This window comes from Pelodiscus sinensis, chromosome 5, assembly GCF_052426305.1.
Source record: "Pelodiscus sinensis isolate ZL-2025 chromosome 5, ASM5242630v1, whole genome shotgun sequence".
Taxonomy (NCBI): Eukaryota; Metazoa; Chordata; order Testudines; family Trionychidae; genus Pelodiscus; species Pelodiscus sinensis.
Window position 1 is genome coordinate 47,830,414 of NC_143056.1, and position 27,517 is coordinate 47,857,930.

The following is a 27,517-nucleotide window of genomic DNA, read 5'->3' on the forward strand; positions in this document are numbered from 1 at the left end:
AAAGTAAAGGAAAAATTGATTTTACTACTGTCGTTCTTACTTACAAATATATTTTAAAGATTTTATTAAATGTATTTTGTTAATGAGGAATGTTAAAGTTCTTCACAAAGCTTTTCACTTTCCCTTTAATATGATCTGAGTAGTTTTATAAACTTTAGACTTTTTATACAATTTTAGGTTGTGTGACTGTTACTTTATTATAAACATTCTAGATTTTCATGTGTTCTAGATAGCCCGGTGGAGTGAAGGATTATTGTCAATATGATTGCTATTTTGGAATTTGTTCACTCATGTGTACCTTACTTAGACATAGATGCTATACACAAATGTTTTGAAAAGCCATATATTCAAATATGGTTAGTAGCAATTGCGGACCAGTATCAACACCTTACTGCTTGATGGAGGAGATTCCTAGTGGAGTCATCTTATCCTTTCCTTTCATTATTCTGAAACTACCATAAGTTTCCATAGTAATGGTATTCCACAGCTTCCTCATTGCCAAGTTCGTTCTTCAGCCAGTCTTCTTTCTTCCCCTCCCTCCCTCCAGTCAAATATATAATCTATATTTCCCAATTTAAAACACTTCTTACTATTCTATAGTTTTTTGAATAATCAAAATACCTGGTTCCTTCCCGATTCATAGCCTCTTACTACCTAAAGGTTTTGCAGACTGGCATGTCTCAACAGCATACTCTGTTTTCTTGACCTTTCCTAGTAGGTCTTGTTTTTAAAACATTTCTTAATTTTCCTTATTTTCACTTAAACTGTCCACAGCTAGTCTTTTGGCTGTGATAAACAGAATGTGGTGCACTTTTGGAGATTAAGCCTTGACAAGTGGAGTTGAATAAATACCTTGCTGTTTCCAACAGGTTCTTTTAGTAATAAGCAGCCTATTGCTGTTACCTGTTTTGCTATATCATGTTTTAGGTGTGGCAACTTCTCAGTGATCTGATTGCCTCTCCAGTTTACCATAACTTGTACATTTGACAAGTTTGGCCCAATTTCTCTGTAAATTTGATATTAAAGAAATGTCTGATTTTAACATCTACCTGATTTATCGAAGTTGTGCAATATATTAATCTTCCAAAATACAGTAAAACTCCAGTTGTTCGGCATCCAGTTGTCCGGCACTCCCGATAGTCGGACATCAACTGGAACCCGGAAGTGCTCTGGCCACCCAGGAGCTGCTCTGCCCCTGGCTTCCCCATGTCCGCCACTGGTCAGTTTCAGCAGCGGCGGACTTGGGGAAGCCCAGGGCAGAGCAGCTCGGGTGCTGCCGGGTTGGTCCCGCAGCACCGCCCCTCACCTGAGCGGCACTGCGGGACCAACCCAGCAGCACCCCAGCTGCTCTGGCCCGGCTTTCCCAAGTCCGCCGCTGGTCAGTTTCAGCAGCGGTGGACCTGAGGAAGCCGGGGGCAGAGCAGCTGGAATGTTGCTGGACTGGTCCCGCAGCACCCCAGCTGCTCTGTCCCCACTTCCCCAAGTCCGCCACTGCTGAAACTGACCAGCGGCGGACTTGAGGAAGCCGGGGTCAGAGCAGCTGGAGAGCTGCTCACAATGCGCAGTTCCCTGCTGACCCCCTTCCCCCCCAGACCCCTCATAGTCCCCCTTTCCCGTACTCTGGCATAGCCAATAATCTGGCACCCCCTGGGTCCCAAACGTGCCGGATTATCGGAAGTTTACTGTAATTTATTTCCCCTTTGTTCTTCTATTCTTTCTTTTTACTAACAATTATTGTAAACCAGTATCTTGTCGTAACTGCACATAGTTTGGACAAGTTAGTGCTTGAATGAAAACATAAGTGGCTATGCCACATTTCTGTTCTTCACTGGTTCAAGTTGGTAAAAACTTTGGAACATGCTATGTTTTCTCTCACCTTGAACACTAGGGTAAAATACCTACAAATGTACTGTCTAAATGAAAAGTTCATAAATACGGTTTTGAGTCATGGAGAAACAAGCCAGATGTAGACTGGTACGTAAATAAATGTCTTGGCTTCCACATAATCAAGAATTGGGACTCCCAGAGAGGGTTATTTTCTTATTGGGAGAGGAATAAATGGCTAAAGATACAGGAAGCTATATTCCTAGTCTAATGTATTGATAAGTACAGTGTGTATACCATTGAACAGGAATGGTACCTGACAAAAGCAAATTACATGCTTATAACTCAGATGTAGCAACACATTCAGAACTCCAGCCAAGAAGCTATGTCCAAGTACATCCAGCAGTTTGACTGTGAAGACACTGCTGTGTCTCTCTTTTAACCACGCTGAAAGTCTCAGCATGAAGGATGCTAATTGGCCATCTGTACCACTGCAGCTAGATGTTGTGTACAACTCAAAAATATCTTGGGCTTCCAGTGATTTTAAAGTCTTCCAGAAATACCTGTTGCTAACACCACTTTATCAGAAATGGATTCAGCTGAACCATTGTTGAGTGTGACATGTAGGTAAGGGCTAAATACTTAGTTTATTTAGTGCTGTTTTGGAAACTGCAGCTGAAACCTTCTGTGAGTACAAGACACATGAGAGAGAATACAGCCCAGAAAGTAACTTTAGGAAAATGCATATTGAAGGCGTGGCTGGACTTTGATGGAGCTATCCGGAGACTGACTCAATCCGATCAAAGAAAATCTGGCAATAGAATATCAGCCACACATGAAAGACCTAAGCTTATTTGAAGAGAAAATGAGAACAAGTATTACATAGTTTGAGCAACTTCTCATTGACTTATCACCTCTTACATCAATTTAGGCTGTTACAGATGGTATGGTGTATATTAATATATACATCAGTCAAAGTGACACGGTGATGTAAAATCTTTGATGGTGCAGTAAATAATATAATCTGTTATAAAGTAGTCTATATTGCATGGTTAGATGGAAACACCAAGGCTGTGTCTACACTACACTCCTTTTCCGGAAAAGGGATACAGGTTAGACAGTTCGGAATTGCAAATCCGCGGGGGATTTAAATATCCCCCGCGGCATTTGCATTTATATGGCTGCCACTTTTTTTCCGGCTTGGGGATAAGCCGGAGAAAAGTGCCAGTCTAGACGCGATTCTCCGGAAAATAAGCCCTTTTCCAGAGGATTTCTTATTCCTACTTGAAAAGGATATTTAAATCCCCCGCGGATTTGCAATTCTGACTCGTCTCATTAGCATCCCTTTTCCGGAAAGGGATGCCAATATAGACGTAGCCCAAGAAAATACATATTAACACAATCAAACTAATACATGTGGGAATAAAAAACGTAGGTCATACCTAAAGGATGGAAGATGGTTTTGGAAAGCAGTGACTTAGAACTTAGCCATCATCATAGATAGTCAGTGTGAGTGCTCAGTGCAATGCTGTAGCAAAAAGAGCTAATGTTGCTGGCATGTTTAAAAAAGGGAACACCACACAAAATAATACATTGTGTCCTGTTCTGATGTCCACTCTTCAAGAGGATATGGAAATACATATGAAAGGTCAAAGGAGGACCACAAACATGATCCAGGTATTTGAAAACAAGTCATGCAGTGTGAGGCTTAAGGATTCTGTCTGTTTTTAGTTTATCAAGGAGAAGATTAAGAGATGACATAGTCATTGTAAGTGCTTACACATGGGAAAAGATACTCAAGAGTGAGAGGCCTTTTCAGTCTATCTGACAAAGGTACAACAAGATCCAATGGTTGGAAATTGAAGCTAGACAAATTTGGCTCTGAAATAAGATTCTATTTCTGGCTGTGAAGGAACTTGGACATTGGAACATCTTACTTGGCTGGTAGTGGACTCTCCATGGCTCGGAGTCTTGAAGAGAAGATTAGATTTTTAAAGAAAATAAGATATGCTTTAATTCTTGGATAAATTGTATGGCCTATAATGCAAGGGGGGGAGGGTTGAGCTGGGTGATCATGATGCTTCCTTCGAGCCTTAAAATCTGTCTAAACATCCCTGTTTATCCCCTTTTTTTATGGGTAGTGGGGAAAATAGGATTGCTTGCATGCTTTTAGCACCTGCAACTCTGCATTAAGGCAGTGAATTTAATAAAATCTCATGCCTCATAGCTTGTCAGTTGCCCGTAGAGGTCAGGAATAATTCTTAAATTCAATAATTTGGACATTCAGGATGTCCCAACAGTTTCCATCTCACATAGTGTTAATATGTTTCTTGATGGGTTGCCATACATGTTTTAAAGTTACTTCCAGCAGTCTGGATTTGATTTCAAATTCTGTAATCCATTTGTCCAATTTTTTAGATTTTCATGTTTGTCAAGGTAATGTGGAGGTCACCCAAACACATAAATAGAGAATCTGTCCCCTGTTTATTGTACTCTCTTTAACCACTTTCCACATTATTCTTTAGCAGATCAGAAGAGGTCATTTCCTCAGGAATAAAAAATAGTTCTGTTTTAGTCTTAATCCCTGAAGATCCTCCTGCAGATTTAAATCTCTTTTACAAATGTCTGCTTTCTTTCAGTCAAATGCAAAAAAAGTGGCAGAATCTATAGCCACTAACAAACAAAAGTGCAAAATTAAATATTTTGAGAGAAGAAGAGGCAGTGGAGAACTGCTTATATCTGCTCATTTGTATCCCTCTGGCTCATAAGAGTCCTCTCCACAAGATGTCCTGTTTCTGATGCAAATAAAAAAGAAAATTTAATTGAAAGTTTGCAGTCAGTACCTTTCCTTGTGCTCATTGAAGTGTGTAATTTCACCCGATTTTCCCAGTCACATTGAAATGATTCTTCTGCTCTACTCTGCTGGTTAAACCTCAGTTGGATTATTGTGTCTGGCTGGTTCTGGGCACCACATTTCAAGATAGATGTGGAGAAATTGGAGTAGGTCCAGAGAGAGCAACAAAAATGATTAAAAGTCTAGAAAACATGACCTGTGAGGGAAGACTGAAAGAACTGCATTTGTTTAGCTTAGAAAAGAGAAGAATTAGAGGGGACACAATAGCTGCTTTCAAATGTCGAAAAGAGTGTTACAAGCAGAAGGGAGAAAAATTGTTCTCCTTGACCTCTGATGATAGGACAAAAAATAATGGGCTTCAACTGCAGCAGGGGAGGTTTAGGTTGGACATTAGGAAAAACTTCCTAACTGTTAGGGTGGTTAAAGATTAGAATAAATTACCTAAGAAAGTTGTGGAATCTCTATCACTAGAGATAGTTAAGAGCAGGTTACACATCTATCAGGGATGATCTCGATCAGTGGTACTCAACCTTTTTTAATTTGCGACCCCCAGACCCTGGAACATTTTTTTTTATTGAGCCAAAAAAAAAATCCTCTTTAATTTAAAACACCAAAGCACCACTCTGCTCCACTGCCGCCCCCCCTGCTGCAAGTAAGTCAGGCAATGAGCCGGCACTGCGACTCCTTCCACCCGGAAGACCCATGAGTTGCGCACCACGATCTAGATGGTGCTTGGTCCTTCCGTGAGGGCAGGGGACTGGACTTGATCTCTCAAGTTCCCTTCCAGTTCTAGTATTGTATGATTCTAAGACAATGAAAAATTCAAAATGCAGCATCTGCGAGGGGAAGGAAGCTGGACTACGATGCAGCTTTCTTCTCCAATCCTATGCTGTTTTAGTTATGCACATGAAATGTTGAACTGTTTTTTTTTTTTTTTTTTTTTTTGTCCCATAATTTCCTTTTTCTGTTGTCTCCAGAAAGCCACTGTGACAACCACGGTTATTTTTCACTACTTTTTTCTTTTGCAATGTGGTTCATTTCTTCTGTTTTGAATATTTTGCTCTTCAGAAATTTACAGCTGCCCTGAAATCCCCATCTTAATACTGTTTCCTTACCACTAACTCTTAACTTTCATTTTTAAGCCTGTCTTTTTTTTTAAGTTCATGAGGTATAACATTCTAGCAAGGGGTCATGGAACAGGCCTAATGACCTACAACTAGGGTAGCTTCCCCGAGTTCTGTTCAGAATTGGCCCCGTAACTACATGGAACTGCATCCCCTATTATTTGAGAGATGTGCTCTAGTAAATCTTGCTTCTGGGCCCAGAATGGTTCTCCATTTCCCTGCCTTAACCAAAGCAGTTCCCTGAACTAAGTTCCATAGACTTATGCCCAAGAAGAAACCAGTTGTTAGAACTGCTGTCTCATTGTCTCAAGGAGGTAGTGAGAGAGCCGCAGCAGATAAATGAACAGCTTAAATTGGGATGAAAGAAAATGGTAAGTGCTCATTTTTTTTAGCCAGAGTTCCAACTAGTGACATTTACATCCAACACTTCTATTCTTATTCCAGACAATTTTAGTTGTGCAATCAACCATTCTTGTCTCTGATGTTGAACTTGCTCCATTGCTAACAAACTCTCTGTAATGGCAAAATAGAAATTCCAGTGCTTGGATGAGGCACATGAGAGATTAAGTAAGAAAACTTAAGAGTGGAAAAGATGAAAGGATTTAATATGCCCTGCAAGAAAAAGATGCAAGAATTATTAACGGACTTGGAAAGACTCAAGTGCTCGTTAGAAGAAAATGCAGCCTCAGAAATCCAAGAAACTCTAATCTTTATTATCATCACCTCAAATTATTTTTTAAGGAGAAAATGAAGAGGGCAACCTAGATAAACAAGATTATTTAGAAGAAGCTAACCAAAGTAAGATCTTTTGAATCCCAAACAGGGTAATGAGCACTGGTTATACTACTGTACTGTAGTCTCTAAATATTTGAAGTTTATTAAAAATGTGTCCGAATCCTCACACATACATTTATTCTAAAGGAAATTTCACACAGCTGTCTTAAAAGTATAGCAAAGGGAAGGTGGTGGGGGTGGGGGAATGGAACAAAACTCGACTCACCACTCTTCTGTTTTGCAAAGTGTGGCAAGGTGAGGAGTGGAGGATGAAGCAAAAGTAAAAATTTAAGTAAATTAGAATGGTAAGCTCATGCATACAATGCCTTGTCACTTCAAGTTATGTTAGAGAAAATATTAGTGTTACGGAATCAATACACACAGGAATGCTATTAAAAAAATAAAGAAACCCAGACATGAATACTATTAAAACAATTGACTGATCCTAAAGTACTCTAGTGTAGGTTTCCCTTCCAGGCTACAGCATTACAATGTCTCCCCCTTAATCAATAGGTGGGAGGGATATGTAAGGAAGATAGGCCATATCTGCACTTAGGTGTGTGGGTGACTTTGATTAAATATATAACAAAAGATTACCATTGCTAAGAGATACTTAAAAGTAGTTTTTTGTATATAGGCAAAAGGTTATTACAATAAAAGCTCTATAGTAGTCCCACTCACTACCCATTTGTTAATTCATTTTCTCAGTATCAAAATGAACTCACTGTCATGAGAGTACATGGAAAAGAGTAACTGCATTTCCTTGAAAAAGTTGTTAATTATATTTAAACAATGAAGACATTTGAATCTGGAGCCTAAATGGAAGCTTGCCTAACAGTTCCTTATCACATGACAATTTCTTGTGTGTGGATTTCAAGAGACATCTATTTACAGCTAAAAATGATTTGGGTTACAATCCGTACATCCTCACCTGAAAACCTTTGATGCAATTCCAAGACAGAGGCGTCAAGTCATTAGTCCCTGCTGATCTGTATCATTCTGGATATGCTAATTGAACAAAATTATCAATTAGGAAGAGTAAAGGAATCAATGGTAAAAGATTCTTACCATTCTGAGAAAAGGGGTGGAATGCTCTCTCACACCAACAATATATCTGAGCTGTGTCCTGTTCCCTGGAATGGCAACCTGGAGAAGGAGAAACAAAAAGCACTGAAGCAACTAAGCTAAAGCTGAGGTATAACCGAGAGCGGTAAAGATCAGAGCTCCACTGTGTGTAAAAGCACATATAATGTGTTATCATCAAAGTTACCAGTAAATATCAACTAGAACCATCCACACGATGGTTTAGACTTTAGACTATACGGAGAAAAAGATGTTAAAATGTTTCTGTAGAACAATTAACGGGCACTCAGATCATTCCACTGCCCACTAGTGTATATGTGTTAAGTGTGTCCCAAATTAGAACTAAACCCTTAAGTCTGTTTTTGGAACAGTGAGGTATCCTTGAGTAAAACCAGTGGCATTCTAAAGCTGCTGTTAGTCTGGAGTTTTAGGAAATATTTGTTGTTTGTGCCAGACTGTCCGAGAATAGACATTGTTTTTACAGGGAGAGAAATATACGAGACAAATGAAGATTCGTATAATCCTTGCAAACAAAGTTTAATTGGATACTTGTCTCCCAAATATCAGCTGCTACTTCCAGCAGATTGAGCTGTTTAATCAAGTTAAAGGGATTCTCCCATCAACTTTCTGTAAAACTTTGAGGGTTGTTTTGTTTTTATTTGGTATGATGTCTTAATAAAGGTTGAAACTTTCTAGTCCAGCACCGTTGGGACTTGATCAGTGCCGAACCAGAGAAGTTGCCAGACAATGGGAGGTCAATATTGTCTAGCAACATTAATAACACTTGCACTGCTTCCTGGGATGTTAGAAGACATTTAGGGGTAAACTAGAGCTGAACAGGGCCGGCTCTACGCACCAGCAAAACAAGCAGGTGCTTGGGGCAGCACATTGCCAGGGATGGCATTCTGGCTTGCAGGAGGAGCAGGGCAGCGGGGCGCCCTGCGGAAGCCACCCTAAGCTGGGAGCCCCGGGCCCGGCTGCTCAGAACCTGTGCCTAGCCCTGTCAGCTGACGGTCAGGGCAGTGTGTGTGTATATGTGCTGAGAAAAGGTTTAACGTCCGTGACTTTACTGCTAGGACCGGGGTCCCGTCGCAGAGGGCAGCCAACAGGCTGACAGACGCCCTTGTTTATAGGAAGAGCTTATTACACCTCAGATTTTAGCTGCTAGGATACAGGATCCCTTCGCAGCGGGCAGTCTAGGGAAGAGTGAGAGATACCCCAACGGATCTGTCACCAGGGAGTGACACGATCCAAACGCCCAAGCTCCTCCTATACCTGTCCCTTATGACCGGCTGAAGTTCTTTTAAATTGTGCTTGGTTCTGTTACAGCAACTGAAGGAGTCAGGTTAAAAACTTAAACAGTTACAGGTTTATTAAAAAGACTTATAAAAGCATATGGTAACAATGGCTATTACTCTCTTTCTTAACTGCTAGCAAATACAGATCTTATGGTTACAATGACTATTGCTCTATTTCTTAACTGCTAGCAAATATAAATCTTAAAAATGGTTACAAAGAAAATAAAGATAGAAAATAGAAATAATGGTACCAAGTGACAGCTTAATCTTTAAAGAGCTCTAAATCTATGTGTACACTTAAGACAAAGGACCACATCCAGGTACAATTTTTTACCCCTTTCTGTGCCTCTCTACTCCAGCGGGTCAAGCCAGGGCCGGTCCCTCAATTCCTAGGAAAGACGAATACGAGGTGGGCGTCCCCGTGGAACCTTGGGAGGTCAAAACACCTAACCTGACCAGCAGATAGATGGTAGATTGACACTCAAGAGTAAATGTACTGCTGGACCCATCTTTATACCCCTGGGGGCCTGTATCCTCTTTCTTATCTAAGATGCCAAATTGTACTGGTCCGTTTTGTGGCGCCAGTTCTTACAAGCAAGTTTCAACTTAATTTACCCTTGCAAGAGAGAGAACTAAATTGTGAGTACTAGACTTTTTTTTTTTTACTGGGCGAGAGATTCCTCCCCCCGCGGATGGCTGTGTTCTCGTATCAGTATGGGTTTGGGTCAAGGGCACTCCTCAGCAGCCTCTTGGTCAGCAATTGGCATATCATTGTTTACAGCCATTCACGGTCACAGCAGCCTGCCATATCCTGAGCCTCCTGCTCCAAGGCTTTTACTGCTCTGTGTGCCCTGTATGCTCCAGGAAAGCAAAGATGGATGTGACGGGGGGGGGGGTTCCTGTCTGGCTACAGGCTCCAGAGTGCTGGGAGGGCAGGGCGTGGCACCTGGCCCTGGTGCAGGGCAGCCGCAGCTGGTGACGCTGAGCCTGGCGGAGCAGGCTGCAGCCATGGTGGCTGTTCCTAGCAGCTGGCTCACTGGCGCAGAGTTCAGGGGCTTGGCAGGCACTGGGGCTCAGCTGAGGCAGAGTCCCATCCCCCGAGCAGGGAGCCCCGTGGAGGCCGTCCCAAGCTAGGAGCCCCGCACCCAGCTGCTTGGAGCCTGCGCCTGGCCCCAGGGTGCTGGGAACTCTGCGTGGGAAGCCCCGAGGCGCGGCCCCTGCTGGGGTGCTTTCTGGAGGGCAGTGTGGGTCGACTGCAGCTGGTGAGGCTGAGCCCGGCGGCCTTCTCTTCGCCTTGTGAGTGCTGCCTTCTCTGCCCATGTGGCTCCCCTCGGCCAGTCACCCCACCCTCCTGTGCGCCCTCCCCGCAACTCTCCCTCTACCTGCTGGCTGCAACCCTAAACATCACTCAGAATGGCCAGCTGCTGGGGCAAGTGTATCTGTGCATGCCCCTTGGTCAGAGTGAGGGAAGTGGATCACCATGTAATGCATGCACCTGCGGGCACTACTCCTGCAGCTCCTGTTGGTCAGTTTCTGGCCAATGAATGCTATGAGACTAGTGCTAAAGACCCAGGCAACATGCAGAGACCCACTGACCACTTTTCCTCAAGGAACATGTATACAGAGACATGCTTCTAAGCAGCCTCCGGTCACTTTGGCAACCTGTGGGGCCCCATGAGGCAGCCTGCCTAAGTGCCCTGCTGTGCTGCAGGACATTAGTGGTCCAGAGGGTCATAGTGGGCTGGATCCAGATGTTTGCTGGGCTGAATCTGCCCACCCTGGTTTACAGAATGTTACTTCAAGGATATAGAGGGATTGAGGGTTCCCTGAGAGAGGAGGACCCTGGAGTGCAGGGGTACTGATCTAGGACAGCACTAGCAGGCTTGACACCAGCTGAAAGGGGGTGCTCCAAGGCTGAAGAGCTAATTCCCAGAGTGGCCAGCAGGAGGCGCCTTGGAGGTGAGTTTCTGCCCTATGACAGTCTACAATAACTATCTCCAACTTCTATCTGTTTCACAGAATATGCATAAACTTTGATATGCAATATCACCTGTATGTTCTTATTTATTCATTATATTGTACATTTTCTTTATAGTCACTAGGTTTTTTATAAAAATGTATTTTTATAGTCACTAGGTTTTTTTATAAAAATGTATTTTTTCTCTGCCTCTCAATACCCCATATTACATATTACTTCCTTCTCTCTCATCTCTCAGTATCCTAAAGTTTCTTTTGAAACTTTGCCTGCTCAGCACCATTTGGCTTTCTCCACTCTGTCCATTTGCTACTTTAGGTCCTGTCTCTATCACCCCCCACTTCCTGAACCTTTTATCTTTTCTTACCTGTTTAAAGCTTTCCTTATAAGCTCTGCTGTTGTGATACTCTAAAGACTGGCTTCCCACCTTTTGAGAGAGTTTGCTAAATCCATGCCGCTACCTCTCCAACAGAAGGAAAATGAAGGTTCTGTAAATTTGAATCTTTTCACTTTTCAATTACTAATTTACTTCCATAATTTTCTTGCTCACTGCATCTTTTGGTATTGACAGAATCTCTGTTTTAGTTCTCATCTAGGCTGTGTCCAGACTCAGGGGTTTTTTCGAAAAAAGTAGCCTTTTTTCGAAAAAACTTCACCTGCGTCTAGACTGCAGCCGCGTTCTTTCGAAATTAAATCGAAAGAACGCGGCTTTTCTTTCGACGGCGGTAAACCTCATTGCACGAGGAAGAACGCCTTTTTCGACGGAGATCCGTCGAAAATAAGTGAGTGTGGACGTGGGGGGGCCATTTTTTCGAAAATACTGGCCTCCAGGAAGAAGCCCTGGTGGACAATCTGGGGCATGGGTTGCATGTCTCTGGTTCCTGTCTGCAGCCATTTCTTAAAGGGACAGGCACCCTCACAGCCACTTGTTGCAGCAAAGGAGCTAGAGCACACGGCTACTAAGGTGCAGCATGTCCCAGTCCCAAGACCCTCCTGGCCCTTCCAGAGAGCCTTCTGGGGACCCAGCCAGGGGCTCCAAATGCCGGGCACCATCATGGTCTGGGCCAGAGATCAAGACCCTTCTGGAGCTCTGGGGAGAGGAGGAGGCCTTACAAGCCCTCAAAAGCAGGCGGCGAAATGCGGACATTTATGGCCGCATGGCAGAGGCCCTGGTCCAGAAGGGACACTACCCCCGCACCCAAGACCAGGTGCGCTCCAAAGTTAAAGAGCTGCGCCAAGGATATGTCAAGGCTAGGGAGGAGAGCTCCCATTCTGGTGCAGCCCCCTACTACTGCCCTTACTACAGTGAGCTGGACCAGATCCTGGGTGGTGGTGGTGAAGCACGCACACCACGGCGTTTCGTCCAGTCAGGCTTGGCAGACCCTGTGGTGGACGTGCCAGAGCAGGACCCAGAGCACTCAGGAGACGGGGACATGGTGCCAGAGGAGGACAGTGAGGAGACGGCCACCCTCACCCTGGAGCCAGTCACCCAGACCCCAGAGGCCTCCCAGGTGTCATCTGGCGCAGGAGATGAAGCAGCAGGTGAGTGCAGTGAGGTTGTGTAACACCGGGGGGGGGGGGGGAGGTAGGTGGGTGCACAGTGGGTGATGCACAAGGGAAACCTGTCATGCTCAGGCTGATGCCCAGGTCACACACAGTGTTACCTTCAGAATGTCTGATTCCCCTGTCTCAAGAGGAGAGGGCATGCTTTTTGGACAGCTGTTGCACACATAACTGATTGTGATAGAAATGTAGCTGTGTTACTCTGATCTGAGGAAGTGGGTCTGGCCCACGAAAGCTCATCCCCTAATAAACCATCCTGTTAGTATTTTAAGTGCTACAGAGTCCAGTTTTTTAGGACTGATTGTGTCTTCTTCTTTTCCTCCACAGCCGGACCAGCCGTGCAAGAGGGCCGCAGCACCCCAGCCCCACCTCTATCTCGGGGACATGGGAGCCGCAGACACAGGCGTGTGTATGCGGACATCCTGAGGCAGCATGTGGAGGCCGTGCAGGAGCTCAACTCCATCCTGCGAGAGAGGGCGGAGGCAGAGGATCGGTGGCGTGACCGGCTGATGGAGGAGCTGGTCCAGCAGCGCACGTCCCTGACTGCCACTCTCAGGGAGGTCTGTGGCTTGCCTGCTCCTGTGCCTGGTCCTGCTCCTCCAGCACCCCATGACCCCGCCCCACCAAACCCCCCTTCCACAACAGCATCCCTTTCCCCCCTTGGACCTCCCTCTCCCCCAGCCCCCCCAGTTCCTCAGCCCCTCTCTCCCCCTAGCCCTCCTCTCCCCCAGGCCTCCCCGTCCCAAGAGCACCCTATCCAGCCAACCGACAGGTGCACCACCCGATCCCGTGGCCATGATGGACCCCGAACACGAGGCCCAGGCAGGAGACTGCGATCAGGCAAGCACCGTGCAACCTGATCCCCTTCCCCCCTCCAGGTTTCAAGTCCCCTTCCCCCCTCCAGGTTTCAAGCACCCCCATCACCCCAGTTAAATGACAAAGAAAGTGTTCAACAAAATGTTTATTGTACATAGTTTTTTCTACATCAAAAATGAACAAAAGCTTTTTTATGTTTGCAACAGTTATACTATTTTTGAGTGATATTTAAAAAAATAAAACCGAACTTATTATTTTGAGACAAACCCTGGTGTTAATGATTTCTCCAAACAGGGTCAGGAGATGGGTTGTGGAGGGAAGCTTCTTTTGGGCCAGGGCCCAGTCCCCAGGCAGAAGCCCCTCAGTAGAGTCAGTGGCCTCCACTTGAGAATTGCTCCCGTAGGGCCTCCCGTATGCAAACAGCAGACCGGTGAGCCTGGTGGATGGCAGCTGTCCGGGGCTGGGCAAAGTGCCTCTCCTGGCCATCAGCACCTGTACCCCACCCTGGTAGGAAGGCCTCCCCTTTCCTCTCCACCAGGTTATGGAGAACGCAACACGCAGCCACCACCTCAGGGATGTTGCTCTCCCCCATGTCTAGGCGTGTGAGCAAGCACCGGAATCTGCCTTTTAAATGTCCGAACGCACATTCCACCTGGTTGCGAGCCCGGTTAAGGTGAGCATTAAACTGCTCCTTGCTCGCATCCAGGTGGCCGGTGTAGGGCTTCATCAGCCACGGCATCAGGGGGTAGGCCGCATCAGCCACTATGCACACCGGCATGTGCACATCCCCAACTGCAAAGTCGTGATGCGGGAAAAATGTTCCTGCCTGAAGCCTCTGGTAGAGGTACGAGTTCCTGAAGATGCGGGCATCATGTGCCCGCCCTGACCACCCAACACAAATGTCAGAAAACTGGCCACGATGGTCGACCAGGGCCTGGAGGACCATAGAAAAGTAGCCCTTTCTGTTAATGAATTGGGCTGCTCGATGGGGCGGTGCACGGATTGGAATGTGTGTCCCATCGAGCGCTCCTCCACAATTCGGGAAGCCGAGGGCAGCAAAGCCGGCCATGACGCTGTCCAGATCTGGTAGACAGATGAGCCTGTTGAGCAGCTCCGAATTGATGGCCCTCACCACCTGCAGAACGAGACAGACAACAAAATGTTAGAAGGGGTGCCTTATCTCTTAGGAGGAGAACCCACCACCCACCTTCCCTCTCAAACACCCCGGGAATCCCCTCCTCAGAACCCCCCCCCCAACAATTCAGGGTGAGTGGAGGAGCTCCCTCCCACTCCCACTCCACTTTGCCCTTCCTGACAGTCTCCCTTCCCTCCACCCCAAACTGTGACTGTCCCCAGACAATGACTTGCCTCCATCAGGATGGATCCAACAGTAGACCTGCCCACTCCAAATTGGTGTCCCACGGAGCGGTAGCTGTCGGGGGTTGCCAGCTTCCAGAGGGCAATGGCGACCCTCTTTTCCAGGGGGATAGCGGGCCGCAGGTGGGTGTCTTGCCGTTGCAGAGCAGGGGCGAGCCAGGTACACAGCTCCTGGAAAGTGGTCTTTCGCATCCGGAAGTTACGTAGCCACTCTTGGTCATCCCAGAGCTCCATCACGAGCCGGTCCCACCAGTCAGAGCTGGTGTCAAGCCTCCAAACACGCCTGTCCACAAGGAAGTTTGGAGGCAAGGGCAGTGTGGCTGCTTGACAGACGATCCCTTCGTACCTCTGGTCTGGGTCCAGATGGGGAAGGAGCCTCATGACTGTGTCATGCAGATGCAGCAACACTTGCAGTATGATGGCGTGGGGCCATCGCCTGCCCAGGGGCAGCTCTGGCTCCATGCCAAAAAAATGGGTCTAAAACAGAAAAACCTCCAAACAAAAAACCTGCTGGGGTGTCCCAGGAAGCTGAGCACTCCAAACCAGCACTGCAATGCCTTCCTTACCTCCTAGAGGGACAGCAAAGGCAGCTGCAGAAGCAGAGCAACGGGTGTTCAGGAGTGTCCCTTTAACCATGCCGCGTCTCTGCAAAGGGCAGGCAGGCAGCAGCACCCGGAAGGAAATGCTGCCCCCATGCCCTGGCAGAAGCGGTTCCGGGTGGCTTTTAATTTCGAAAGAGCGTCCAGCAGTCAGGACGCTCTTTTTCAAAAAAGCGGATCGATTTTCCGATCCGCGTATTGTAGTCTAGACGCGCTCTTTCGAAAGAGGCTCTTTCGAAAGAGGCTTGCAGTCTAGACATAGCCCTAGGGAATTTGATTCTTTCTCATCAACTGTTAATTGTATTATTACTGATAAGGATAACAGAAAGTGTGTTCTTTCCTTCTGGTTTCATGGTACATACACTGATAGCCAATCTGAACATAAAGCTTAGGGGTTTTCCCCTTGATGTGCAGCTCATCTTTTCTCCTTTGCCTATGAAATTATGTGACTCCATTTATGTGTCTGATGATAAAGTAATTCATGTTAAATTGAAGAGCAGTAAGTTATAAAGCAATGGACTCATTCCACAGCTCTTCCTAATCTTTTTAAATCTGTAATACTATTAATGATTCTTGTCCATCATATTCAGCATGTCATATCTTGAAATCATGCACAATTATTACGATTTATTTCTGTTTTTTTACAGTTTCCAAATAAAGCAGTTGCACATGTTGCCTGCAATATGCTTAATATGCTGATTCATTATGTATATAGGCTTCAAACATACCAATCTGATTCACCTTTAAAAATTATTCAAGTAAGTAATTACAAAATATTTTAAACAATTTGCAGATGTCTGGGGATTTTATGGCGCTTTTAGGAAATCGTATAATTGAAATTGAAGTGATTGTTTTTAGAGATATTAAAAGTACAATGAGCTTTTAGTCTAAGAATGCAGCCAGCGTGGATGAACTAGATAGGTGGAGGAAGGCCTTTGTGACTTCCTCTGTGCCCTGCCTAAGACACATGTAACTTAACTTGAAGAATTAATTGAGTAGTGTCTTTTTTTGAAGTTCAATAAAACTTCAGATGTGCAAACAATCATCCAACTGAATTCTACAGTTGAACATAATTGTAGAAGAATTTAACCATGGGTATAGTATTGTATCACATTTGCCTGGTATATTTAAGTTGAAAGGAATTGTAACTTTTAACGAAAACTGCTTATTTATTGTCCACAGATCCTGATAGCAACTATTACTCATCTTTTACCCAATACAGAAGCTTCTTCATATGAACAGGACAAAAGGGTAATTAAGCATTAATCATGATTTTCAATATGCTACTGTTAACATAAATATAGAATTGCCAGTTGTGGCTCCATGATTACACTTACATTTTGCCTTATGGCTGAGATTCAAACTCTTTGTATATAAAACAGGGGTGGGAAACAAGTAAGAAGCACACAAAAAAAAAAACCAACAAAAATCAGCACACTCTCACTGATGTGGCCCCCAACTGAGAAGGAGAAAGAAACTCCCCATATTTCCCTTGCACACCAGAGCCTGGGGAGCCCAGGCTACTAGATTTTGTATGCTCCAGCCCTGCAGGATGGAGCGGAGGGCTGGAACACCATTGTGGGGGTGGGAGCCCTAAGCCTCAGGGGCCATAGTCAGTCCCCAGGCCTTAGGTTCCCCATCCCGATAGTGTTTACCTCTAAAATGCAGGAGGCAGCACAGCTTCATAGGTGATTAATCAGCCTCACCCAGTCAGAGGCTCCCTGCCCAGAACTGACTGACTGAGTGGGGCTCATTAATCACTTGTGTTGTGCTGCCATTCAGTGTAGAGGGAACACTGCACCCTGATGTAAAATATAGTATATTCTCTCCAAAATTACAGCATTTATTCTTTGACAATAGAGTTTTCTGAGAATTTACAAGTAAAGTTCAAATTTAATTTTAAAAATGGCTCCATTAATAAATTGAGCACTCTGTCAGACCTTTTCTCCTTGACCCTAAAGATCCTAATCCCAAATTATTGCAGACTTTTCAAACGTTCTGTATGGCTAATGTATTGAAATCTTGTTCATAGGTTAAATTTAAGACCATTTGGGGATTAATTATCATTTTATAATTATCAAGCATAATTTCAAGTGCATTCTTTAGAAGGGGTGGCACACAGTTCTTCATGAATTGGCTTTCTTTCAAAATAATTGCCATTTTCTGTTGTTCTCATTGGGCATGAGGTCAGAGTGCCCTAAACAAAGATGACCCTTGCTTTCATTCAACAGCTCCTCAGTGCTGCTTTCTGCCTCCTGACAAAATAGTGGATTGCCACCCTTTAAGGGCAGTTTGGCTCTATTTCCACTGGGAACAAAGAAAAGCAAAGGTTATTTTTGAAGAGGGCATCTCAACTGACAGCAGTGTGAGACTGTGGTTTTCTTGTCCTTGATTGCCCATCCCTGGTGGAAAGCAGAGCAGGTGGGGATCTACTTTGGCTTCTGCCATCAGGCCTCACAGCAGTAGAAGATCATAGAGCTGCTCTGCTGTACCACACATACTCCTTCCTCTTCTGGCACCTCACATCCAGAACACACATTAAATGCCATTTCCCTCCCCTTATGTTAATAATAGAACACTTCTGCTGGGAATGGGCAGCAGCTGGCATATTGCACAGCAGAGGTCCACCTCCACCAAATTTGCACTGGTGGGTGGTTCTTCTATTTAAGGAATTTTTTTTTCAAGCCATGTCCTGCCATCTAAATCTGGGACTAAAAATTCTGTAATCCCTTAATCATCATGGGTTTATTACTTGATGTTACTACAAGGCTAAATTAAGATTATTGCCATGAAATGGGTATTATGCTTATGTCATATAAAATATAGTTTCAGAAATCACACGAGGTTTTCTTTGTGGTCACCTTAATACGGGCTGTTTCACATATTTAAAGTATTTTGAAGAATTTTGTTGCTGTTTATTTTAAGAATTTTGTTGCTGTTTATTTTAACTCTGTTTAATTTATTTCACCATAGCCCCTTAGGGGTTTTTTTTATTATAAATTAGTTCAGTTCTGTTTTGAGACCACAGCCATGACCCTCTAGTCTGTTAATATCCAATCCATGTTTGAAAACCTTGGGAAATATTTGTCGTGTAATGGATTGTGTAAAAGTAGCCACTAGAGGAAGGCAGGTGTATTGTAGAATCAAATAGTTGTTGATGTGGAAAAACATTTGGATATTCTTTAGTGAATATAAGAAGCTGTATAGTTATAGTAGCAGATTATGAAAGAAGAATAACGATATTGATAAAATAGCAAAGGCAATTCTTTACAAGGAGACTCAAGGACAGACCACTTCACCAGCCCCACTTTTACATGTTGATCTGTCATTTTTTAAAAATTGTTTTAAATTAACTTTGCAAAATCATGAAAATTTTGCATCTTTTCACCGACCTACCACAATGATGGTTTTGATGAAAAGCTGTTCATTTTGATAGTTCTTGGGCAAAATACAAATTGGGGTCTCATCTGCTAGAGCTTTCACTTATAATATGAAGCTTAGCTTAAACATACAGTAGCTTCTAAAGCTTCAGAGGGGTATCTGTGTTAGTCTGTACCTGAAAAAACTTAAACCACTAATAGTCTTGAAGCATCTTAGAGACTTAAAAAAAATGTAGATGGTATCATGTGCTTTCGTGGACACAACCCACTTCTTCTAAGTAGCTTCTAAGTAATTTTAATGTGATATTGCGTAAGGTTGTTTAGCTTTATAGCGAAATTAGGAAGAGAGACTAAAGCAGGTGTGACGGCGCGTTGGGGGTCCCCCGTCTCCTGCACCCCGAAATGGCACAAACAGACTGCACCAGCCGGTGGAATAGAGGAAGTTTATTGCCTCTCCAGGATACAGCACAGCACAGATGTAATCTGGTCACAGAGCTGGGCTAGGATGCCTCAGGCCCCCTTGAGATGGGGGAGACCGGGCCCCTAAACTCCAGCCCCTTTCCCTAGGCTGTCTCCTCCATGCTCCCAGACCGCAACTCACTCACCCTCTTCCAGCCCTGCCCCCCAGCCAGGGCAGCATTCCACCTTCCTTTGTTCCTCTCCATGGGGGTGTCTGGCCATACTGGTTTGCATAGTGACTCATCCTGTTTTGCTGGGTCGTGGTACCCATGGCAGCCAGTGGGGGTTACCCCAGAGCCAGCAGCATAGAAACCAGCCAGGTACCCCCCACTACGTCACAGCAGGAAAACAAAATATAGTAGGAAATGTAAATTAGCACACTGCTGTTTTAAGTGAATTGTAACTAAAAATTATATTGTTACAGTTGGTGGTTTCTTTGCTTCTCTGTTTATTGGACTGGATAATGGCCTTGCCTTTAAAGACCTTACTGCAACCTCTTCACACCGCGGGAGCTGAAAATAAGACTGATCAATCTGTTCTTAATTGTGTATATAAGGTATTTGTGTGTTTACATTCTTTTGTAAGGTACAGTGTCTAAAACTCTCCCAACACTTTTTTTTATCCTATACAGTGGGTTTCATTGTTTGGCAGTGGGTTTGTTTTTTAACAAACTAATCAGAAAATGCCATAGATTATTTACTTTACTTTATCTTGAAATCTTGATCTTATTCTAGGTTCTGCATGGATGTGTCTATGGAGCTCAGTGTTTCAGCAACCCAAAATATTTTCCTTTAAGCCTTTCTGATTTGGCATCTGTGGACTATGATCCTTTTATGCATTTGGAAAGCCTGAAAGAGCCAGAACCACTACATTCCCCTGACTCAGAGCGATCTTCTAAGCTCCAACCAGTCACAGAAGGTATGTCAAATTATGTGGATGAACTTTTATTTAAAAGAGAATAGATTGTTCGCTTCTAATGCTGAAGTGAGTACCTAAATCACGAATTTTAAATTATATTTAATGTCATGTGAGACAAAATGCATAGTGTTCATCGATATTGCATGAAACAATGTAATTTTGAATAATTACAACTCAGTTAACTAAAATATAGATCCTCTGAAGAATAGAAATCAATGTTATGGATTCTTCTGGTCATGTGCATTAAAAGTGCAAAATATTGCAATGTGATGTGTAAATGGTTTTATTTTCATTTTGTTTTAGGTGAATGATCACTCTTAAGTCTTATTTTTTTTATATTATTTTTATGATCTTCCTAATGTAATTATCACTAAACAGACATAACAGAATTTGAAAGCCTGTTGAAAGTTTTCTATATTTAAAAACTGATTATTGAAACCTATCATAGTTCATTCAGTAAAAAATTTGTGAAAACATGGAGTTAATTACTAAAATGCAATTTTATATTGTCTACTTCAAATCTTATCAGTCAAGAATTAAGAATATTCAGAAAGGAAAACAGCAGATGTGAAAATAAGATTTAAAGTAGTGACACATTTCTTATAGAATTTATCTATCAAATGGCCTCAATGGAAAGAAAATTGAAAAAGATGAGTTTAATATTGATACCAAATACTCTGTGTAGTGCTATTCTCCCTCCATATTAAGTTGTTCCCTTTAGGCTTCCTTAAAGGTATTAAGAGCCAGATAAATGCAGAACCTTTTTGTAGCAGCTGTGTGCTAACAGCAGGTGATTTTGTGGTCTGTAGTGACTACGTGCTGTTTTTTTATGTGGGGAAAATGGCTAATCATTGTGCCCTTGTCTAAAGCATGCTTCATCATCCTCAAGTACTTTTTTGGCCAAAGAATTCTAAACATAGATCTGTCCCCTAATAAGCTCAGTATTGGATTGAACAAGTCTGATTTGAGAACTATTGGCAGGAGGAGCTGTAATTATTAAATTTACTGAAGAATGAAGCAAGGTACTGTATTTGGCTTTTTGTCAAATAGCAGTGGTCTTATTAGCAAAAAGTAATCATCTGCAGGGTCAGAATGAAAGCAGCTTTGAAGGATTCATTCTGTCCTAATTACAGTTTCACCTATATGTATTATGTAAAGCTAATATTTAAAGCATTTGCCAGAATTAACTTCCACTGCATGTTCTATTACAGTAGAGTGAATTGCAGCAGCTTTTTATGCCTTGCATCTTTTGTATACTATAATAATCTGTAATTATGGGTTTGCAGCAAACTCTGTGTGGCTTGTTTAATCTGACAATCTGAAAAGACAACCTGAATAGATTTTTTTTAAATGAATGCCAGTTGCACAAAGCCTTAGCATAGATTTCTTCATTTTGCATTTCCTTACATGATTGGTTATTTTATGATTTCTTGTTACATTTCTAAGTAAAGGTAATTTCACATATTCCTTATGTCTCTTTAGATGAGATATGGTAACCTTACATGTTTAAAGTTTCAAGGCTTTGTAAATCCGAGTAGGTTAGATTACCAAATTTAATTGACAAACTATTACACAGATTTAATTACTGCCCTGGCACTTCTTGCCTGTGACACCAAGCTAGAGAACATTACCAACCTGTTTCATCCATCCCATAGCATATTCTCTTGCTTGCGTTGTAGTGGGTGTGATAGAAGCTAAGTTGATGGGTTAGAGTACTCAGAAGCGAGGTCAAATAGGGGACTTGGTAGTGCATCTCAGTAGCAAAGGAGCATTCTGATTTGGCTGCATTTGGAGCAGAAGCACCTTATTGGAACTTCCATGAAGCCAAGTGTGACGTAGTGGGGGTACTTGCTGGGCTGTGATGACCCCTGCTGTCTGGAGCAAGACCCAGCAGGGAAAACCTCACTATGCAAAGGTAATGCCAAACTTGTTGAACCAGTGGCCAGACACCCCCCATGGAGAGGAACAAAGGAAGGTGGAATGCTGCCCTGACTGGGGGGCAGGGCTGGAAGGGAATTTAGTTAGTTCTGTCTGAGAGCATGGAGGAGAGCCTAGGGGAAGGGGCTGGAGTTTAGGGGCCCAGTCTCCCCCATCTCAAGGGGGCCTGAGGCATCCTAGCCCAGCTCTGTGACCAGATTCCATCTGTGCTGTGCTGTATCCTGGAGAGGCAATAAACTTCCTCTATTCCACCGGCTGGTGCAGTCTGTTTGTGCCATTTCGGGGTGCAGGAGACGGGGGACCCCCAACGCGCCGTCACACCAAGTCACCCAGTACTCCTGTCGTTAGACCTAGGCTTAGCAGTGTACAAGTGCTTTCATACAAACCCATTGGGGGCACAGATGGGTGGGGAAAATGTGTGAGAACATGAAGAGTGTGCCAACCTCTACTTGGTACGAAAGCTCATTCATGGATCTGTTGTATCAGATAAGCAGTTGTCATGTGCTGAGCATTCTGAAAGCAGAGTAATCCATGCTGGTTTAACAGTTATGATTGGAATACTCAACATCAGTGGTGGAGAACCTTTTTTGGGTTAGCGGCCACTGACCCACAGAAAAATCAGTAGGGGAACTGTACTCAAGTGAGAAACTAAAAAACCCAACCTTCACTGATATGACCCCTGACTGAGGAGGAGAGAGACACAGCCTGTATTTCCCTTGCACACCAGTTTAGGGCGGAGCCCAGCCTAGTAGATTTTGTGGGACAGCAGGGGGCTGGAGCATCAGTAAGGGCTTCCCAATGCTGGAGGGGGGGCCCTGAGCCTCGGGGGCTGGATGCAGGCAAGCCAGGGGCCGCATGCGGCCCCCAGACCTGAGGATACCCACCACTGCTCAACTTACTCATACTTGCAACATACTTTGTGCAGGGGCAAGTCTACCATTAAGGCACTTGTGGAGGTTTACCCAAGAGAGCGACCCTTTACATGTTGGTATGCATTAGTGTCAGCATCTGCTCAGGCATCCCAATGAGGGAGTAGGCAAAGTCTTACTGAATTCCCTAGAAGCAGGCAAGAGTAGGAATTAGGGAGATACATAGAATTTGTGTCTCTCAACCCTTGCACGTGTCCATAGCAAAGTGAAAGCCTTTATACGGAACAGTTCTGAAATTAAATGAAAATCTATATTAGAGTTGTGTTTAAATATCACTGAAATTACAAGATTCTGATCTATAAAAAGCATAGTAGGAAGGCTTCTTCTGTATTGGCTAAGCTTGCAAAGTTAAATGGGCAAAGGGGAAAATCGTTGTTTACCTAGTTGGTGCCGGATTGTTTCCTGTAAGGGTACGTCTAGACTACATGCCTCTGACAACAGAGGCATGTAGATTAGACCACCAGGCATAGGAAAATGAAGCGGCGAGTTAAATAATTGCCGCTTCATTTAAATTTACATGGCTGCCGCGCTGAGCCGATCAGCTGTTTGTCGGCTCAGCGCAGTAGTCTGGACACGCGGGGGTCGACAATAAAGGCATTTGTCGACCTCCCAGGTATGCCTCCTGGGATGAGGCATACCTGGGAGGTCGACAAATGCCTTTGATGTCGACCCCCGCGCGTCCAGACTACCGCACTGAGCCGACAAACAGCTGATCGGCTCAGCGCTGCAGCCATGTAAATTTAAATGAAGCGGCAATTATTTAAATCGCCGCTTCATTTTCCTATGCCTGGTAGTCTAATCTACATGCCTATGCCGCCAGAGGCATGCACCCTAACAAGTGTGTGAAAACAATATGTATTTAGGCTGAGACCAAAAAACTCATACTAAATTTTACATAACTCCTGAAGTGTTGCTTGCCTGCAAAATCAGACAATTGTATAAAATCTTTCAAGGAGATTTCTTGCATGTACAGATTCCCATTTTTGAGATCTGTGTCCCTTGCTCCTCAAACCTATTACGGCTGGTGCTAGGGACAGGAATCTGAGAGCCACTAAACTCACGGAACTGTACTTTAGAGTCAAAACTATTAAAAGGTACTCAGCTGTTAGACTGTTCTGAATTTTTTTTCTGTTCTTCATATTCCTCTCAACAAGTATTCAACATGATAGACACCTTTCCTTGTAGATTTTTTTTAATTCTAAAATTAACTAAGGTTTCCTCAGCTTTTTCTTCCCAGAAGTTTTTTCACTTGAGGTTTTGTCACTACCTGCAATGTAGTTGAAGGTGACCAATGTGTCTTTTCTGGGGGTGGGAGAAGAGGAAGCCCTTAATTCACTCCTGAGAGGCTGCAGGTAGACCAGCACAACTTGTGCTTAGCATACCTAGGGAAAGGATATTTCTCTAGGCTGTGTATAGCTAGCTAGTGTTATCTGCCCTGGAGGTTCAAAGAGAGTGGGAGAGACACTCTGTCTTTTTCCTAGTCAGCTGTACCACTGCAATAAGCAGCCCACACGGCCATCTGCTGATCTAAGATTTTTCAAAGCTTCATAAAGAGACCAATGAATCTTCCATTTCATGCATTGTCTCAGATTCTGCATCCTCTATCAGATCATTGATGAAAGACCCTCAGCCTTCCCATAAAAGAAGGAATCTCAGAGACTTGGAAAAAATAGCCAGGGTAATCTTCTGCCAGCAGACTATCAAGTCATCATGAGCAAGTAAAATTATAATTACTGAATAAAATACTGCCTGTTATTGAGCCATAAGTACCTAGAACAAAAAAGTGTTCCCTTGGCATGATATGCCCTTATATATGGCATTTTAGGTTGACACTATTACGTAGCCAGTAGTAGATGTGGTAATGCTCTGGGGGTTTTCATGGTTACATACTTGGGCCCATTCATAAAACAGAGGTTAAGACACTAGATTTGTGCTTTAAAGGTCCTAATTTGTTTAATAGAAGACTGGTGATAAACAAGCAAACTTAGCATGAAACTGCTATTGTTCTTGGACTCATTCACAATATTCAGGATAGCATTAACCGTCATCCATTCAACATCAGTAGAAACCAGTAGAAAACGACATAGTAATACCATTAAAGTGATCTCAAAATTTTTTAGTCTCTGCTACTTCTGCTAAGAAAAGATCCTAGGGAGAACCAGTCAGAGCTGCTGTGTACGTTTCCTTTACTTCGAATGGTGGAGACAATTCACTGAATTTTCCCCAACATAGCATACTATCACTTCATACATCTGTTTCCTTGTAGAAAAGGGTTCTAACCAGACATTGTTTTTCTGTGGTACTTGTCCCAACATCTCACCAACATGAATGAATTTATCTTTACAACACCTTGTGAGGTTGGGAAATACTATTCCTACTTTACAGATGAGAAACAGAGATTTAGGGCTCAGACCAGCCTCCTTTTGAAATGAAGGGCATGGCTTAGACAGGAAGTCTGTGATAGTGCTGGGAATAGCACTTCTAAATCCCAGTCCAGTGTTGCACCCATTACACTACTGCTGTGCAGACCATTGTTCTGCATCCTCCTTCCTATTGCTTTAAGTGACCTCTTCTTGTGAGTTTGAGGTAGGAAATTACCTCTCTCGGAGCAGTAGAACACCCACAGTTCCTTCATATTAGCAAGAGATGTTTACTTACAGTATATCCTAATTCTAAAGAAGTCTGGAGTCCTTTCTGCACCATTAAACTATGTGAAAAGGTTTGAACGTTTCTCAGTAGAATCAGCTCTTGAATGATGACTATAGAAATGACTATAGAAATGAAAGCTGTGTCCCATCTACTTTGCAATTAGTTCCTCCAGTACTTCCTCACTTTCTGGGCACCATGAAATTGGCTTGCCAGTTCTGATATTTCTAGTTCTTGATTTGGCACTTCTGTTCCTGCAAATCATGTTCAGACTTTTCTCCCAAAAAGAATGGTGAGTATTAAGTTTGGATTTTGTGTTCAGTTTTTGTCCAGTCTCCCACAGTTGTAGTACTGATGCAATTCCACAGGTATTAACAGTAGTAAGTGTGGTGGTATAAACCAGAAAAGCAAAGCAGGGGTCTTATCAGTTGAAAACAAGGGAGGCAAAAGATTTGAAAGTATTAGATCAGTCTGAATAAGAGCCACCAATCTTGCAGCCATAAAAAAATCCTGTCATGCATGCTCAAGAAAGTGAATTCAAACTGGAACGGTGCAGAGAAGGGCTACTAGCATGATATGGTGAATGAAGGAAGCTCATCTTACAAGTGGATACTAAAAGAACTTAACATGTTTACCCTAGCAAAACAAAAACTGAAAGGGGATATGATGTCTTCAAACTGAGCAATTGGGATGTAAACACCAGCTATTTAAGCTAAAGGAAAATATTGGCACAAGAACAAATGGGTATAAACTGACTGTGGACATGTTTATACTAGAAATTAGAAGAAGGTGTCTTAACTGTCAGAAGAGTTTTCAGATGGAGCTTTAGAAGTTTGTCAGTTTCATACAATACTGGAACTGAAAGCGACCTTGAGAGATCATTAAGTCCAGTCCCCTGCCCTCATGGCAGGACCAAGCACCATCAAGATCATCCCTGATAGATGGCTATCCAACCCTTAAATATTTCTAGTGATGGAGATTCCACAATCTCCTTATCAATTTATTCCAGTGTTTAACCACCCCGACAGTTAGGAACTTTTTCCTAATGTCCATCCTAAACCTCCCTTGGTCAGGACAGTACTGGGTCCTGCCATGAGGGCAGAGGGCTGGACTTTATGACTTCTCTGTCCTTCCAGTCCTAGTATTCTATGATTCTATGTCCCCTCTGTCTTCTTTTTTCTAAACTAAACAAGCCCAAGCCCAATTTTGATTGGAATTACATGATGAAGTTGTCTGTGATCGCAAAGGACTCATCCTGATGACTCAGGAGGTCCTGCCTGGTCATATCAAATGTTCCCATGTAGCTCAATGAACTGGGCAGAGTGAAGGAAAGAAAAACCGAGCAGAATGGTCTAAGTCAAGAAAAAGAGAACCTGGAAGATAGGGAACAGGAATGTATTCATTAAGGTGGTTTCTCATCTCTTAGTTAATGAGGGTTAATCTCTTATCAGAGTAGATCAGTTATTACACACGTAACTGTAAAGATGGTTTGAAGGGGGCTATGTACACATTGTAGGTGTGACAAAGCAATATATACCCAAGCACATTTTTGTAAGGATGTATACTAACCAACCATTTAAAGTGTCCTGCATGCTCTTCTGAGACTTATAGCTTTTTGGCTTTTTTCCCCCCTAGTAGAATAGTTCTTAAGATACACTTTGATTACATTTAAAATAAAACCTCAGCTCCTCCTTCCCTCTTTAGGACATTCTTTCTTTTCTATAGAGAGTAGGAACTCTAAGGGTACGTCTAGACTACATGCCTCTGTCGCCAGGGGCATGTAGATTAGGCTACCCGACATAGTAAAATGAAGCGGCGATTTAAATAATCACCGCTTCATTTAAATTTACATGGCTCCCATTATCAAGCTTTCATTTCTTTTGAAAGCTTTCTGTAGAACTCTCTTTATTCTGTGGTGTCATGTCTGCAGGCCAGGATGAATTGACCCTTCAGAGATGCA

The 27,517-nt window shown here is 43.4% G+C and overlaps 2 protein-coding genes across 7 annotated transcripts in view; both read left to right on the forward strand.

Annotated features, from left to right (window-relative positions):
• Positions 1-27,517, forward strand: part of RALGAPA1 (Ral GTPase activating protein catalytic subunit alpha 1) — a 236,491-nt gene that overhangs the window by 132,283 nt on the left and 76,691 nt on the right. For all 6 annotated transcript variants that reach the window (XM_014570781.4, XM_014570783.4, XM_014570782.4 and 3 more), the window contains 4 exons: positions 15,935-16,045; positions 16,470-16,538; positions 19,551-19,682; positions 19,861-20,044. In XM_014570781.4, the coding sequence (XP_014426267.3) occupies positions 15,935-16,045; positions 16,470-16,538; positions 19,551-19,682; positions 19,861-20,044 (496 nt within the window). The remainder of the gene's footprint in view (positions 1-15,934; positions 16,046-16,469; positions 16,539-19,550; positions 19,683-19,860; positions 20,045-27,517) is intronic.
• LOC149524313 (uncharacterized) lies at positions 1,389-15,928 on the forward strand. Its single transcript, XM_089778443.1, has 2 exons — positions 1,389-12,474; positions 12,823-15,928. The coding sequence occupies exons 1-2, from the start codon at positions 11,904-11,906 to the stop codon at positions 13,353-13,355; spliced, it is 1,104 nt and encodes a 367-aa protein (XP_089634569.1). The 5' UTR covers positions 1,389-11,903; the 3' UTR covers positions 13,356-15,928.

Coding starts and splice junctions, on each gene's coding strand:
- LOC149524313 (XM_089778443.1), top strand. CDS start 11,904: ATGTCCCAGTCCCAAGACCCTCCTGGCCCTTCCAGAGAGCCTTCTGGG. Junction 12,475..12,822: donor CGCAGGAGATGAAGCAGCAG/GTGAGTGCAGTG, acceptor TTTCCTCCACAG/CCGGACCAGCCGTGCAAGAG.